The sequence below is a fragment of the Amblyraja radiata genome, chromosome 13 (assembly GCF_010909765.2).
Source record: "Amblyraja radiata isolate CabotCenter1 chromosome 13, sAmbRad1.1.pri, whole genome shotgun sequence".
Classification (NCBI taxonomy): Eukaryota; Metazoa; Chordata; class Chondrichthyes; order Rajiformes; family Rajidae; genus Amblyraja; species Amblyraja radiata.
In genome coordinates this window covers 36,461,669-36,478,010 of record NC_045968.1, presented here as the reverse complement: position 1 = coordinate 36,478,010, position 16,342 = coordinate 36,461,669, and the positions used below count along the sequence as shown (strand labels likewise).

At 43.8% G+C, this 16,342-nt stretch overlaps 1 protein-coding gene across 3 annotated transcripts in view; it reads right to left on the bottom strand.

The window, feature by feature from the left end:
• The window catches only part of skil (SKI like proto-oncogene), a 64,965-nt gene extending 48,995 nt beyond the window's left edge, over positions 1-15,970 (bottom strand). For 2 of the 3 annotated variants that reach the window (XM_033031789.1, XM_033031790.1), the window contains exons 1-2: positions 15,593-15,969; positions 13,988-15,111 (exon numbers count right to left, since the gene is read on the bottom strand). In XM_033031789.1, coding sequence (XP_032887680.1) covers positions 13,988-15,106 — 1,119 coding nt within the window. In that variant the 5' untranslated portion in view covers positions 15,107-15,111; positions 15,593-15,969. Of the gene's footprint in view, positions 1-13,987; positions 15,112-15,592 lie in introns of all 3 variants that reach the window. The other variant, XM_033031791.1, reaches the window with a different exon arrangement.
• Positions 15,971-16,342: the final 372 nt, after the last annotated feature.

The window sequence follows — 16,342 nt, the reverse complement described above, 5'->3', positions numbered from 1 at the left end:
AGTCTAATGTGCCAGTAGAACTGCAGAAAGTAAGAATTTAATTATACCGGTTCATATCCAATGCATATGACAAACAAACACTCTCAACTCTTACTTTCTTAGAGGCATAGAGTAGTACAGCACAGAAACTGGCCCAACTTGCCCAGGACCGACCAAGATGCCCCATCTACATTCGTCCAACCTGCCCGCATTTGGCCCATATCCCTCTAAACCTTCTTAAAGGATGGTGCTTCTGCATATTTACCTCTCTCACTGTTTTAAAGTTCTGGTTCTTCTCCTGCACGAAAGTGGGTGATATCACATTTTTCCACCTTATATTCTAACTGCCATGTTCTCAACAACTCAGTTAGCTTGAAGCCTCTTCACATCCTCCTCCCACCTAGTTTTGTACCATTAACAAACTTGAAAGTGAAACTAAAGGCAAGGGTATTATTTCTTAATGTTTCCCAAATTAATACAGATAATTATATGCAGAGAGGAGTTTGTTTTAAGGGTTTTTTTTAAAGAAAAACTTTAACTTTCTCATCTGCGACATTTCTCGATGTACAACCTCCCGCATAAGTGATAATGTGAAGACAAATCACAGGAATTTGGAGGCAGGGGTAGGTCATGGAACCCACTAAACCGGTTTGCCACTTCTTGTTGGTACTAGAAGTCATGCTTTCTCATCAGACGGATCTAAATCTCAACCTTTTTTCATGACTTAGTTCCTTACCAGAAAAAAATATACAAGTATCGGTTTTGAATTTTTTATTTAATCTTTCCAGTATTAAGACACGAATATCCCATTTGTTCTATCCTGTGTGGAAAACATTCCCTGACATTAGAGTCATAGTTTTGCAACTCAAAGCTATGTGACTGATCAAGTACTGGGTAATTCTTTAAAGCATTTTAAGAAGTTCGTACCAAATTTGCATTCTTTTACGATTACATAATTAAGCAAGTTAGCTCTACTTTGTAATATCTAAGTGTAAAGATATTAGAAGAGTCGATAAGGAGTTCAGGTTGAGATGATTACCACAATACACAACCTCAACACACTATTCCGTAATTTGGTATGGTACAATGTTATGCCCCCCAGTTCCCACCTATTAAGAATCTAGTCATCACAAAAAAAATTTGAGAGACAGCGAGGAAGATCTACCCTATGATGCACTTGCATTCCTGTGGTTTCCAATAGTAATGCTTTCTCATCCAAAGAGAGTGAGTATAGCACAAGGGTTTAGAGATGCAGCATGGAAACCGGCCCGTTGGCCTACTGAGTCCATGCCGAACACTGATAACTCATTCACATTGTTAATCCACTTTCGCATCCACTCACCTACACAATTTTACAGAGGCCAAATAACCTACCAACTCGCACATCTTTGGGTTGTGGGAGGAAACAAGAGGAAACCCATGCGGCCATAGGTAGAACATGCAACACCAAACAGTACTCGATGTCAGGATCGAACCTAGATCTCTGGCGCTGTGAGTCAGCAACTCTACCAGCTGCGCCAGTGTGCTGCCCTTTGAGGGACACATAAAGAATAAAAAAACTACAAATATATAGATATGTATAGATATAGATATCTATAGATATATATACAAATGTATAGATTTAAGTTTATTATTGTCACGAGTACAAAGTTACAGTGAAAAGCATTTTTTTTGCATGCCATACAAACAGATCAGATATATCATACAGAAATATAATCGTCTAACCGTAGAACGATAAATAGAGCAAAAAGGAAGGTATAGAGTGCAGAATATAGTTCTCAGCATTGTAGTGCAACAGTTCCATAGACAAAGTCCAATGTCCGCAATGCGGTAGAGGTGAATTGGACAGTACACGCAGCCTGATAACAGAGGGGAAGAAGCAGTTCGTGTGTCTGATGGTGCACTCTATCAAGATTCTGTACCTTCTGCCAATGGGAGCAGGAAGGAGAAATGACCGGAGTGGAACAAGTCTTTGATTATGTTCGCTACTTTTCCAAGGGAGAGTGTAGTGTAGATGGAGTTAATGGTGGGAAGTCTAGTCTGTGTGATGGATTGGGCTAAATCTGTAATTCTCTAATTTCTTGCGATCTTGGGCAGAGCTGTTCCCAAGCCAAGCTGTGCTAAATGGAGCCAGGCTAAAAAATATTTCAAGCTGCCCTTTCTTGTAAATATAAACAGTGTGATCTTCTGTATACACGTGTAGATTTGCAAATGAAGCCTGGCTTAAGGCATCAGAGCCGCCGTACAATTTTACGAGAACGTGATCTGCTCTGTTCCACCACTGCACGACAAATTGCAAAAGTGAAGCAAATCATACCAGTGAAATGTGCAGAATTTGCCAGTCACATTCTTCACACTTAGTGTGATAAGAGATAACAACAGGGGTTCAAACTGCTATAAATTTGGAACAGCTTCCCCCAGGATATAATTAGCGTTCTCCTCAGGAAAGTATTTTAATTTCTCTGATTTCCTTCTTTAAGTTGAAATATCCTCCCTCAGAAGACTGATCAAAGGAAGAGGATGGTAAATCACAGTCACCAGTGAGAAGCTGCAGTTCGTGTGACAAGATGCCATTACAGTACCCTCCATAATGTCTCGAGCAATGTCATGTAAATGAAAGTAGTCATGTTTAGTATTTTGTTGCATATCCTTTGCATGCAATGACTGCTTGAGGTCTGAGATTCATGGACATCACAGGTTGCTGTGTGTTTTCTCTGGTGATGCTCTGCCAGGTCTGTATTGCAGCCATCTTTAGCTTATGCTTGTTTTGGGGGCTAGTCCCCTTCAGTTTTCTCTTCAACATATAAAAGGCATGCTCAATTAGGTTCAGATTGGGTGATTGACTTGGCGACTCAAGAATTGACAATTTTTTAGCTTAGAAAAATTCCTTTGTACCCATCGTAAACATAGTTCTGTAGGTAGGAAAATAGTAATAAGATTCATCTCTTACAATAATTTTTTAATGTATCACTTTGTGATGACATCCGGTCACGTGTGTGACATTTTTGCTCACTTTCCAAAGAATGGGCCGTTTAAGTACTTATTGGCAAACTGTAACCTGGCCATCCTATTTTTGCAGCTAACTAGTGGGTTGCATCTTGCAGTGTAGCCTCTGTATTTCTGGTCATGAAGTCTTCTGCGGACAATGGTCATTGAAAAACCCACACCTGACTACTGAAGAATGTTTCTGATCTGTCGGACAGGTGTATGGGGATTTTTTTTTATTATAGAGAGAATTCTTCTGTCATCAGCTGTGGAGGTCTTCCTTGGCCTGCCAGTCCTTTTGTGATTAGTATGCTCACCAGTGCTCTCTTTCTTCTTAATGATGTTCCAAACAGTTGATTTTGGTAAACCTAAGGTTTGGCTGATGTCTCTAACAGTTTTATTCTTGTTTCTCAGTCTCATTATGGCTTCTTTGACTTTCATTGGCACAACTTTGGTCCTCATGCTGATAAACAGCAATAAAAGTTTCCAAAGGTGATGGAAAGACTGGAGGAAAGACTAGGTGCTGAGAGCTCTCTTATACCTGCATTAAGGAGGCATTTAAACACACCTGAGCAATTGCAAACACCTGTGAAGCCATGTGTCCCAAACATTATGGTGCCCTGAAATGGGGGGGACTATGGAAGAAACACAGTTGTAATTTCTACATGGTGAAACTAAAATGTATAAAAATGGCCTTTATTAAAATCTGACAATGTGCACTTTAACCACATGTGATTTTTTCTTTTACAAATCTTAAATTGCGGAGTACAGAGGCAAATAAATAAATGATGGGTCTTTGTCCCAAACATTATGGAGGGCACTGTATGTAAGCATTTTTCTCATTGTGTCTGCAGCAATCTTAAATCATGCCTGTTACCCAAATGGGACAATTTCAAGAGAACCAATGCAGCATTATGAATAATACGTAAGAAAGGGGATCAATTATATCATTATATCTTAAAATAAAATTAATCAATTTGAATTTTATTGTGGTGAAAGAATATTTAATTAAAATGAAAGCTTTAAGGGCCTGTCCCACTTGGCCGTCCTTTGCGCCTCATTTACGTGTCATATGTAAAATAGGTCGACGCGTGTGCAAATCACACGTCATCATGCCGTCTGTTGCGTGTGACGTCATTAGAATACCCTGCGGCACGCGGCGACGCACGGTGACGTAACCATGTGTTACCACGCGATAGATGTGAGACGTCGGGACGCCAGCGTGCGACGCCAATGCGTCAACGTGCTTACCCAATGCGCCAGCGTGCGTACGCAATACGTCACGCAGGTGGCGCGCGAGCCTCTCCATGCGCCCGTCCCACACGCTACCCATGCGTCACAACGCGAGGACCACATTTTTGGAGGTCGCGTAAATGGCGCACAAATGACGGACAAGTGGGACAGGACCTTTAGACTTTAGAGGTACAGCATGGAAACAGGCCCTTCGACCCACTGAGTTCGTGCCGACCGGCGACCACCCCATACACTAACACTTTCCTACACACTAGAGACAATTTACAGAAGCCAATTAATCTACAAACCCGTACGTCATTGGAGTGTGGGAGGAAACTGGAGCACCCGGAGAAAATCCACATAGTCACAGGGAAAACATAGAAACTCCTTACAGACAGCACCCATTAGTCAGGATCGAAGTCGAATCTCTGACGTTGTTAGGCAGCGACTGTACTGCTGCGCCACTGTGCCACCTCTTCTGAGCTGTTATGAGAAAAGCTTAAATTATGTTATCATATATATTACTGAAGTGCTCGTCACTCACACAACTGACAATCTTTTCTCAATCACACAGGACACATCCAGGGGGAGAGCAAGTGCTAACACATATTCTGTTGTGCTGCAGCAAGTAAGAATTTCATTGTTCTACCTGGGACACATGACAATAAAGCACTCTTGACTCTTGACAATGCTCGTTTGAGAGCTGGAAATACCAATGATGTCAGCAAAACTAGAATCTCTGAGGCGGGATGGAGAGAGCGGCTTTCAGGTAGGTGGTATAGGACACTGTTGAGTCATTTCTTCTCGCTTATTTCCACACAAAAAAAAAATTGTGGTTGTCACAGACATAACCACTGGTTACACATCAGGCCCACAGAGATTACTTACTGACACTTGGGCTTCCTGTTCTTTTTTTGCACTGTCAACCACAAGAACATTTTTACACCTTTACAGCACAGTTTAAAAAACATTACAGTCTCTTCAGTTTCAAAAGAAGGGACCACAGAAGCTCCCCATTAATATTCTGATGCCACTCAATCAATTTTGTTGATTCGTAGTCCAATAAAAGCTCATGACCTGAAAAGTTAAGTGGCGACACAAGGAACTGCAGATGCTGGTATACCTAAAAAGACACAAAGTGCTGGAGCAAGTCAAGGAGACAGACAGTATCCCTGGAGAACATGGATGGATAGTGACGTAGTCATAAAAAGCTGGAGTAACTCAGCAGGACAGGCAGCATCTCTGGAGAGAAGGAATGGGTGACGTTTCGGGTCGAGACCCTTCTTCGTTTTGTGTCTACCTTCGATTTAAACCAGCAGTTCTTTCCTACACATGGATAGTGGTGTTTCGGGTTGGGACCATGTTCTTTATCTGTAATTGCGGCCTATTTCCAGCATATCACTCCTCTTCCCTATTTATCTATCACCGTTTTGTCTCCTTTTCATCGCTAACCTTTGCCAATCCATCCGTAAATCAAGCTCCCCTCACCTGTATCGACCTATCACCGTCCAGGCCTAGCTCTACCCACATCTCTTTCTCAGCTTTCTCCCCCCTACTACAATGTCCAAAATAGGGTCCAGGCACAAAACATTGCCTATTCATGTCCTCCAAAGATATTGCCTGACCCACTGAGTTACTCCAGCACTTTGTGTTTATCTTGCACATAATCCATATTGTGTGACTAAAGGTCCCAGCATCCGCAGCTGCATGTCATAGAGTCAAAGAGTGATACAGTATAGAAAAAGGACTTTTGGCCTTACATGCACACACAGGCCAACAGCTACACTAGTCCCACCTGCCCACATTTGGTCCATATCCCTCCAAACCTGTCCTATCCAAGTACCTGAATCCAAGAAGTATCCAAGAAGGGTCTCGACCCGAAACGTCACCAATTCCTTCTCTCCATAGATCAGTGGTTCCCAACCTTTTTTTGGCCATGCCCCACCTAATCACCTCTAAAATCCTGATGCCCCCCCTCCCTTTTTTACCCAAAAAAAATTATTTACTCAAAATAACATCTGAAACATAAACTACATATGTTTACCTGATGGAAAATCCAAAAAAATAAAAATCGAAAATTTGGACCCAGACCTCCTCAGTCCGGCTCAATTGCCCCCCTTAAAAATCAAATTGACCCCCTGTGGGGCGTACGCCCCACGTTGGGAACCACTGCCATAGATGCTGTCTCACCCGCTGAGTTACTCCAGCATTTTGTGTCTACCTGTCTAACTGTTTCTTAAATGTGTCACCAACATTATCACCTTTATTTAAAATTTTGACTGCTTACTATTTCCTTCAGTTATTTTTACCACATTTGCAACTTTCAATTCGACACATACTCTTACAGGAATATTTCACTCTCTGTCCACCACTTTCAACAGTTTTTCCCAATTATTAAGGTCCTCCAATGCTTTCATTGTTGATCAGGTATTTTATTTTATTTTAGTTTAGTTTATTACTGTCACCTGTACTGATGTAGTGTTTATTAAGAAAAGCTTTATTTTGCTGTCTGCTATCCAGTCAAGGAAAAGACTATACCCGATTACAACCAAGCCATCTGCAGTGTACAGATACAGGATAAAGGGTATACCATTAGTGCAAGATAAAGTAGAGTAAAGTCCGATTAAACATAGTTTGGTTTCCGTTCGGGTATATGGGAGGTCAGGACTGCTCTCTCTAGTTGGTGAGGACAGTTCAGTTGGCTGATAAAAGCTGGGAAGAAACTGTCACTGAATCTGGAGGCATGTGTTTTCAAACTTCTGTACCTCTTACCTTTCTTGATTATAATAATAATAATAATCGATGGGATTTATATAGGGGGGGAGAAAGCCGGGAAAAAGGTGGGGGTGGGGCAAGGCCTGGCAAAGGATAGGTGGATACAGGTGAGGGGATGAGGGGGTTTCATTGGCAGATGTCTGGACAAAGGCTGTTGAAGCTGTAAGTCTTAATATCGTTATTGAGACGCCAACCATAGTGTCACCATGCACAGATTCACGTCCCTGCCACCTATCACATACCTCTACTGATTCTATTTACCAACAGTTGGTCCTTAGCTAACTATGCCTTGCCTATTCAAGTGATTGCCTAGCCACTTCTTAAGGGGCAGCACAGTGGTGCAGCTGGGAGACCTGCTGCCTCACAGCGCCAGTTTGTAGGTCAATTAGCTCTCTGTAAATTGTCCTGAATGTGTAGGGAGTGGATGAGAAAGGGGATAACATAGAATTAGTGTGAAGTGTGAACGGGTGATCGATGATCAGCGTGGATTCAGTGGGCCAAAGGGTCTGTTTCCATTCTGTACCTCTAACTTGTGGTACATCTGATTATTCCATTCACACCCGTTTTAAAAAAGGCACGTGATTTACCCATAAACACAATTGGCTTGCGAGCAGTCAAACTCTTTTGGATTAACATGGAACTAGTGTGAATGGGAGATCGATGATCAGAGTGTACTCGGTGAACCAAAGGGTTTGTTTACATGCTGTATCTCTAAACTAATGCTATGAAATGCTATGAGAGTCTCTGCCTCCACAGACACCCCAGGCAAAACATTTTAAATTCCAATCACTCTCTGGATGCAAAAATATTCTTCCTCAGATCCACTTACTTGTACTGCCATTGTCATGGTGACAACACAAGTACGTACTCTAATCTTATGCCCTCTAATTTTGGTCACTCTACTGTGGGATTAGCATCAGAATAATGAGGAAACTTTTGCAAGCATAGAAAAATCACGACCACACACGATGCACTGTTTCTAGCTTTGTCTCAGCAATGCAACAATAAATCACATAACTGTTTTTGCAGAATACCAAACCTCAATAGAATCGTCCATTATTAATCAAAACAGACTTCAAAATAGAAAGCCTATGCAGCAACATGAGTACAGTTAATAGATATGTCCGAAGATAGACATGAAATGCTGGAGTAACTCAGCGGGTCACGCAACATCTTTGGAGGTAAAGAATAGGTGACGTCGCGGGCCGAAACCCTTCTATAGACTTTAAACCTTTCCTAACCACACACCTGTCCATGTGTCTTTGAAATATTGTTATACTACCTGCCTCAACTACCTCTGCTGGCAGCTCATTCCCTACAGCCATCTGCCTATTAAACACTACAGCATCCAAACTGGCTCTGAATTACACAGGCTTGGGGCACTGCGTGTGCGTGTGTTCATTGTTCTGTCTGGGAAATATGACAATAAAACACTCCTAACTCTTGTACCTACCACCCTCTGAGTGAAAAAGTTTCAGCTTGTGGTCCTATTAAATGGATATGTCCGCTAAGTGAGAAGTTACTAAATGGCCAAATTAAATGTTCTACTTCCCTGTTGTAAATATAGGCAAAAACCAATATAATTAAAAGCCGCCAAGCTTCTGTCTGGAAAAAAACCTGAATGATTCAGTGCATCACAGTGAGACGGCTCCAGAGGGATACAGCTGAAAGCAGCGTAACATGTATTATGCTAGGAGCATTATCACAGTTCAGAGCTTTATGTTAGTCATCAAATACTAAAGGGGCTGTCCCACTGCAGCGACCTAATTGGCGAGTTTTGAGGAGTTTAGGAGAGTTTGAAAAAATGTCATGTTGAAGACCTCCTTCAACATTGTAGAAGACCTCCTTCGAATTTGTTGAAGACTAGCTTCGACTAGCTTCGGGAAAATTGGACACCAAATAGTGGAGAGTGAAGACGACCTCCTTCGATCTCCTTTGACCTCCCTTCGACTATATTGAAGACTATCTACGACTACCTTTGACTACCCTCGATTACCTACGAATAACATGCCGACCTACTATGACCTACTTCGACTAAACCTACAAGTGAAAAAAGCATTGATTTTTTCCATGGCGACCTTTTTTTACTCATGTTGAAAAATACGCCGCGACCTAGCTGAGGCCTCGAGTGCGCGGGGACTACTCTCGAGCATGAAGGAGAGTTACAAAGACCTCCTAGGACCTCGTGTCGACCATGCTGCGAGTATGAGTCGAGGGCAAACTCGTCTGAACTCGCGGATTTGGTCGCCGCAGTGGGACAGCCCCTTAATAATAGCCCACTGCTAAACAGTCCTACCTCACAGACCAGTAACAATTTTGAAATGTCCTAAAGTGTGAACATGTTCACATTTCATGACCAAATACTTAGAAATCTGAATACGTTCGTTCACATCTTAATAACTTTCAAGAAAATTACAACTGTTAAGTTCAATTCTCATAAAATTACAGTTTCTAACATAAAGCGAGAGGTAAGATGGGAAACATTTAATAGGAACCCGCATTGAAACCTTTCCACTCACAGGGTCATAAGGTCATAAGTGATAGGAATAGAATTAGGCCATTCAGCCCATCAAGTCTACTCCGCCATTCATTCATGGCTGATCTATCTCTCCCTCCTAATCCCATTCTCCCCATAATCTCTGACACCTGTACTAATCAAAAATCTATCTATCTCTGCCTTAGAAATATCTACTGATGACCTCCACAGCCTTCTGTGGCAAAGAATTCCACTGATTCACGACGCTCTGGCTAAAGAAATTCCTAATTTCCTTCCTAAACGAATGTCCTTTAATTCTGAGGCTATGACCTCTTGTCCTAGACTCTCCCACTAATGGAAACATCCTCTCCAAATCCACTCCAGTGCCCACAAACGCTCATCATAGGTTAACCTACTATTTGGGATCTTTCTTGTAAACCTCCTCTGGACCCTCTCCAGACCCAGCACATTCTTCCTCAGAGACGGTGCCCAGAATTGCTCCCAATATTCCAAATGCGGCCTTACCAGCACCTTATAGAGCCTCAGCATTACATCCCTGGTTTTGTATACAAGCCCTCTTGAAATAAATACTAGCATTGAGTTTGCTTTCTTTACTACCGGTACTATCAATGGTGGGTACATGGAATGAGGCTGCCAAAGGAGGTAGTTGAGGCAGGTTGTATAACAACATTCCAAAAACACTTGGACAGGTGCTTGGATCGGAAAGCTTTAGAGGGACATGGGCCAAATGCTAGTTTATATGGGGAATCTTGGTCAGCATGAAAGCGTTGGGCTGAAGGGCCAGTTTCTGTGCTTTATGATTCTATGACTGTAAAAGCTACTAAAAACAAACCAACAATACATCTTTATGATTTTTTGTCTTTTATTATGAGCTCACAAATAATTTGTTTTGTAGTCAGGTTGTAGACATGCAATAATGCTAATCATTAAGTAGTGTGCAACACTTGTACTTCAATGCTTCAAGAATAAACAGCAGCTGAAGAAGCACTGTGTACCATTTGTTTAATAGAAAAAAGATCTACATTTTGAGGGGCTGCAATGAAAGTTCAATAGATTGATTGCTAAGATGAGGAGACTCTCCTTCAAGAGAAACAACATTAAACAGGGGCGGCACAGTGATGCAGCTGTAAAGTTGCTGCCTCACAACAACAGAGATCCGGGTCCCATCCTGACTACGGGTGCTGTCTGGAAGAGTTTGTACATTCTCCCTGTGACCACGTAGGTTTTCTCTGGGTCATCCGGTTTCCTACCACACTCCAAAGACGTATAGGTTTGTAGATTAATTGGCTTCGGTAAATTGAAAATTGCCCCTAGTGGGTACGATAGTGCATGTGTATGGGGTGATCGCTGGTCGGTGCGGACTCGGTGGGCCGAAGAGCTTGTTTCTGCACTGTATCTCTAAAGTAAAAGTAAACATTGAAATGAGCCTATACACTCAAAGTACTGTATTCATAATCAAAAATAGTGCTCACTGTTCGAAGGCCTTAAGAGAACTTAACATGGAGACAGCCTGCTAATCCATTTCCCCTAGCTGGAAAGTCTATAATTACAGATTACAGCCTTAGAATAAGTAGTTGGCTATTTGAAACTGAGATGGTTAGAAACGTTTTCCTCCGGATAAGAAATAAAATGATGTACTGCTGCAATTGGATAAAGCAGAGTGCAAACTGACCTACTAGAGAAAAAAACAAATACTAGCAAGGACCATTTTGAATACAAGCTGTACACTATTGTAACGCAGTAATTATATATATTCAGGGTATCAATTCGATTGGTTGAATACCTGGCACAGTAAAACATGTTCCCCTCATTGAGTTGTCCTTTATTTGGCAAATGTCAATAGTTTCCCACAACCACACAATAAAAGATGAATCCAAGAAAAACACACACTTATATCTATAAAATGCATACAAAAATAAAATCACTTTGCAACCTGAAATCATGACTTTTGTGGACCATGAGATGGATGACTCATACATTAGAAAAATCAAACTGTGTGCCCAATGATGTTTCTAAACTTCATTCACGCCAAGAAGAGTAGCTTAGTGTAAATTTGTGTAGTTGTAAATTATTCCATTGGATTCAAGATGTATTATTTACCAAATATAGTAGAGTGTTCAGTCAATCACACCTATGCACAACTACCTCACTCAATAAAATACTTCATTTCCACAGAGCCTTTAATACATCCCAATTTTCACCACTTGGTCCATAGCCTCTATAACTAGGTGTTCAAAACATTTCCAAAATGTTTTGGGAGTACCTGCCTCCACCATCCTCTCAGGCAATGTTCCAGATTTCAACCGGCCGATGGGTGGAAAAAAGTATTTGTTAAATACCCTCTAAATTAGGTTTGAGTATATTATTATCACGTGTACCAAGGAACAGTGAAAAGCTTTGCTTTGCATGATAACCAATCAAATCAAATTGTATACTATATTATACTCCCTACATTAAATCTATACCCTCTTGTTAGAGGTAAAAAGACCACCACTGATTTTTTTAGCTCCCTTGGTTCCAGAGCCTTTGTGGATTGCCAGACCAACAGAGGTCACGGCCTTGGGAGGCCGAGATACCAGCTCGCAAAGTCAGTCATGGAAGTCAGTTATGGGAACGGATCTGCCGGCTCCGGCCGGACCGATGTTCCACAGCCCCGGCTACAGGGGGCAAAGTTGATCTGTCAATCAGCGCGGAAGTCCCAGTGAGGTCGAGATCGGCAGCCTCACCCGGCCTAGGCACCACATTTTCCGGGTGACTTCAGTGTAGGGATTTTGTCCGGATTACGGGAGGGGGGGGGGGGAGGGGGGAATGTGGGGGGGGGGGGATCACCAGTAGTTGGAAAATCGGTGGTGGACCTGTATCCCTCTGGCACAGTGAGGCAGCAGCTCTACCAACTGCACATCCCTTCATTGATAATGGAGTGGACTTGCCTTGATACACTGCCTTTCACAGTCTCCTATCACCTGAAAGCAAGGAGGTACTTTTAGATAGACACAAAACGCTGAAGTAATAGCAGGTCAGGCAGCATCTCTGGAGAAAAGGAATAGGTGACATTTTAGTTCAAAGCCCTTCTTCAGACTGAGAGTCAGGGGGTGGGAAACAAGAGGTATGTGAAAAGGTTCAGAACAAATCAGAGCCAGTAGCGATGACCAAGGAAAGGTGGACCCCACAGTGGACCATTGTTGGCAGTGGAAGAGGTAATAAAGATGGGATATTTGGATGCGAACAGTGGAATTAGCAGGACAACTAGGGTGGGGGAGGAGCGGAGAGAGAAGGAATGCAGGGGTTACTTAAAATTTGAGAAACCAATTTCAAATCACTGGGTTGTAAACTGTCCAAGCAAAATATGTGCTGTTCCTCCAATTTGTGTGTGGTCTCACTCCGACAGTGGAGGAGGCTCAAGAAATGGGAAGGGGAGATAAAGTTTAATCACATTTGGAAAATGGGGATACAATGCAGCTCCTTAAAAGGACTCAAATGATAGCATGGCTACATAAACACCTTTAGATTGATTATTGAACGGGAAAAATTGATTAGAAAATGCAAGTTATTTATACACAGTGTCTGATAGACAGGCAGTAGTAGTAGACATACTCCCTTAGCCACAGTGGTTCAGGACCCATCCATAACAAAAGCAACAGAAATCTATGCTAATACTCTACTGCAGTAGAGTGTGCAGCAAGCAATGAAATGTTACACCAAAACCCTGTTTGCTCGTACAAGTGAACATAAATAATCCCAGGCCATCATTCTGTGTAGCATATTAATGCTTAACCATTGGTCTCATCAATAAACACATTTTTAACTCATTGTCATATTGCTGATTGCATGTTATTGACCTTGAATCAGTTGCCACATTTTTATTATCAGACCAGTGATCATAATTCTGAAATATTTCAGACACGACAGCGTTTGAGGACATCACATAAATAACATACAATGTGCTGGAGTAACTCAGCAGGTCAGGCAGCATCTGTGGAGAGATTGGACAGGCGATGTTTTGGGTCGGAACTCTTCTTCAGACTGGAAGGTCCCGACCTGAAACATCGCCTGACAATTCCACCCACAGAAGCTGCCTGACCCACTGAGTTAGTTTAGTTCAATTTAGAGATGCACACCGTTCGGCCCACCGAGTCCACGCCGACCATTGATCACCCGTTCACACTAGTGCTGTGTTATCCCACTTTCTCATCCACTCCCTACAGACTAAGGGTAATTTACAGAGGGCCAATTAACCTACAAACCCGCATGTCTTTTGCGATATGGGAGGAAACCGAAGCACCCGGAGGAAACCCACGCAATCACAGGGATAACATGTACACTCCACACAGACAGCACCCGAGGTCAGGATCGAACCCAGGTCTCTGGCACCGTGAGGCAGTGGCTCTACCATCTGCGCCACTGTGCCACCTGGCTCCAGTACTTTGTATTTCAAGTAGTATTGCAGCATCTGCAGTTCCTTTCTGTCTACATAAACAAATCTTTTCAAAATCACCCAAATTAAAATTTCAAACCTACCTTTGGAAGGGGCCTTTTTCGCTGGTTGCTGAAATTGAAACGCTCTTTCATTTCTTCAAGGTATGGTTTTAAAAATGTTTCATGAGCCGTCTCTGCATATCTACGGCTCAACTGCATATAGCAGCGCCATTTGGCCGAATCAAAGCCCCAGTGGCAGGTTCTCTTGTCTGGCAACCTGTGAGAATGGAGCACAAACTTCTGCGGAGAAAACATCATGTGGCAGTCCAGACACTGGATACAGGCAGCATCGGGATGGTTGTAAAACTGTGGCACGTATAAACCTTGGCATTTCCCAAGACACCAGTGCTCCACTTCAAAGCTGGAATCACCATTCTGTAACTGGGAAAGGCATGCTTTGCCAGAGAGTCTGTTGGCATCAGGGGGTAGGATACCAGGGTGAACCAGAGCATTGCACAACCTTTGAGCATCAGTCTGGGTTATAAGTCCGCATGACGGAGCGTTAAATGGCAAGATACCCAGCACCTTGAGAATCTGTAGTTGTTCTGCCGTACACCTTGAACAATAAATGTACAATTCATCACAGACAGCATTGATCTGTTGCAGAGAGAAATCTCGAAGCACTGAATTTAAGACCTGGGGCAGACATAACCTTTTCTCTCCGCCGACCATGAAGCATGAAATGGTCTCTCTCTCCAGTAAGGTGTGTGTGAGTTCAGTCGAGCTGTCCGAGGGTATAAGCAGCGGGCCAGCCAGTGCAGGAGGCGACCGCATGGGCACAAGCACTCCTGGGGACGTACATTCTTGGGAACAACGGGCTGAAAATGCCGCTGGCCCTCCGAGGGAGCTCTGACTGCTCAGATGGAACTGTGCCAAGGTGTGCTTCAGGCCTGGGTTAAGATCCAGCGGACGTACCCCTGACAGTAAGCAGGCTTTGGACATGATCACATCAGCACGCGCCGCTGCCTCCTCCACTCCCAGGGCTTGCCCACATTCCTGCTTCACCCCATGGGCTCTGGAAACGTTTGTAATCCATCCATCCAAATCTTTTCCTGCGGTGCTCCTCTCTCCCACTGGATCACAAAGAGGTTCCTTTTTCACCGTGATTTCGCCCAAGGTTACTCCATCCATCATTCTCAATGCTCCTCGTACACTTGCCATCGCTCCTGGGGAAACAGCCAAGACAATGTGCTTTTTAGCTTCCACTACACAATATTAAGTGGCACGTTCCTGTAAAAAATCAGCAGCAGTCTAGTGTGTGCATGTTACCAAACTGTAGTCACACATCGTTGACAAAGACTAGCGGGGTTGCAAGCAATTGTCGCGATGTTATTTTGGCCGATGAATCAGATTTGAATGCCTCCACGTCTAAATATGTTCCTTGCATTAATCCAATCGCACGGTACTTGTACAAAGACCACACATACACACACAAACACGATCCGCTCAGCAGGTGGCGAAACAACCTGTCCTTATATTAAATTTCTCAGCACTGATTTTGATCCTGGGCCAGATGGAGGGGAAAACACACCTTCAAACCAGAAAGCATTTGGATGCAATTCACTATTTCACGTGGGATGTGCCCGATCGCATGCCAAGAAATCCCACTGCTGAATTTAAATGATCTTCCTCCTTTCAACGACTTACTTTTATGACATTTCGATCCAGTCCAGCTGTGGGTGACTGAAGGCTGGCAGGCGGCTCCTTTGACTGATGCTGGGATGGGGAGGGGTGGGGGAGTTTGGTAATGAGAGGAGGGGAGAGGTGGTAGGGATGGCTGGAAGTGTGGAGGTGAGGTGAGCTGGTGAGGGTTGGCTAGGTGAGGATAGGGAGGTGGGGAGAAGTGGAATGAGAGATAGCTAGAGGTATGAAGGGAGCAGAGAGGTGAGGAGGAGATAGATGGGGTGGGAGCGATAGGTGGGGGTGGGGGGCTGATGAGTGGTGGTGGCTGGATGTAGAGGGAATGGGTGGATGGGTGAGGGTGGGATGAGAGGGGTGGGGTGAGGTGAGGGTGGGAGTGGGGAGGAGGGGGAGAGATGGGTGGGGTTGGGTAGAGAGTGAAGGTGGGGGTGAGGAGAGGTGGGGATGAGGGGGTGGGGCTGTTGGGCGAGGGGATAGATGGGATGAGGGAAGGGATGGATAGGTGCGGGTGATAGGGGGAGAGGTGGGTGGCGAGGGTGTGGTAGATGGGGGGGAGAGATGAGTGGTGAGTTGAGGGTGGGGTTGAGGGGGATGGGGTGAGGGTGTGGATGAGGGTGTGAGGGAGGGTGAGGGGTGGGGATGAGGGGTTGAGGTTGTGAGGGAGGGTGAGGGGTTGAGGGAGGGTGAGGGGTGGGGATGAGGGTTGAGGGTGGGGATGAGGGTTGAGGGTGGGGATGAGGGTTGAGGGTGGGGATG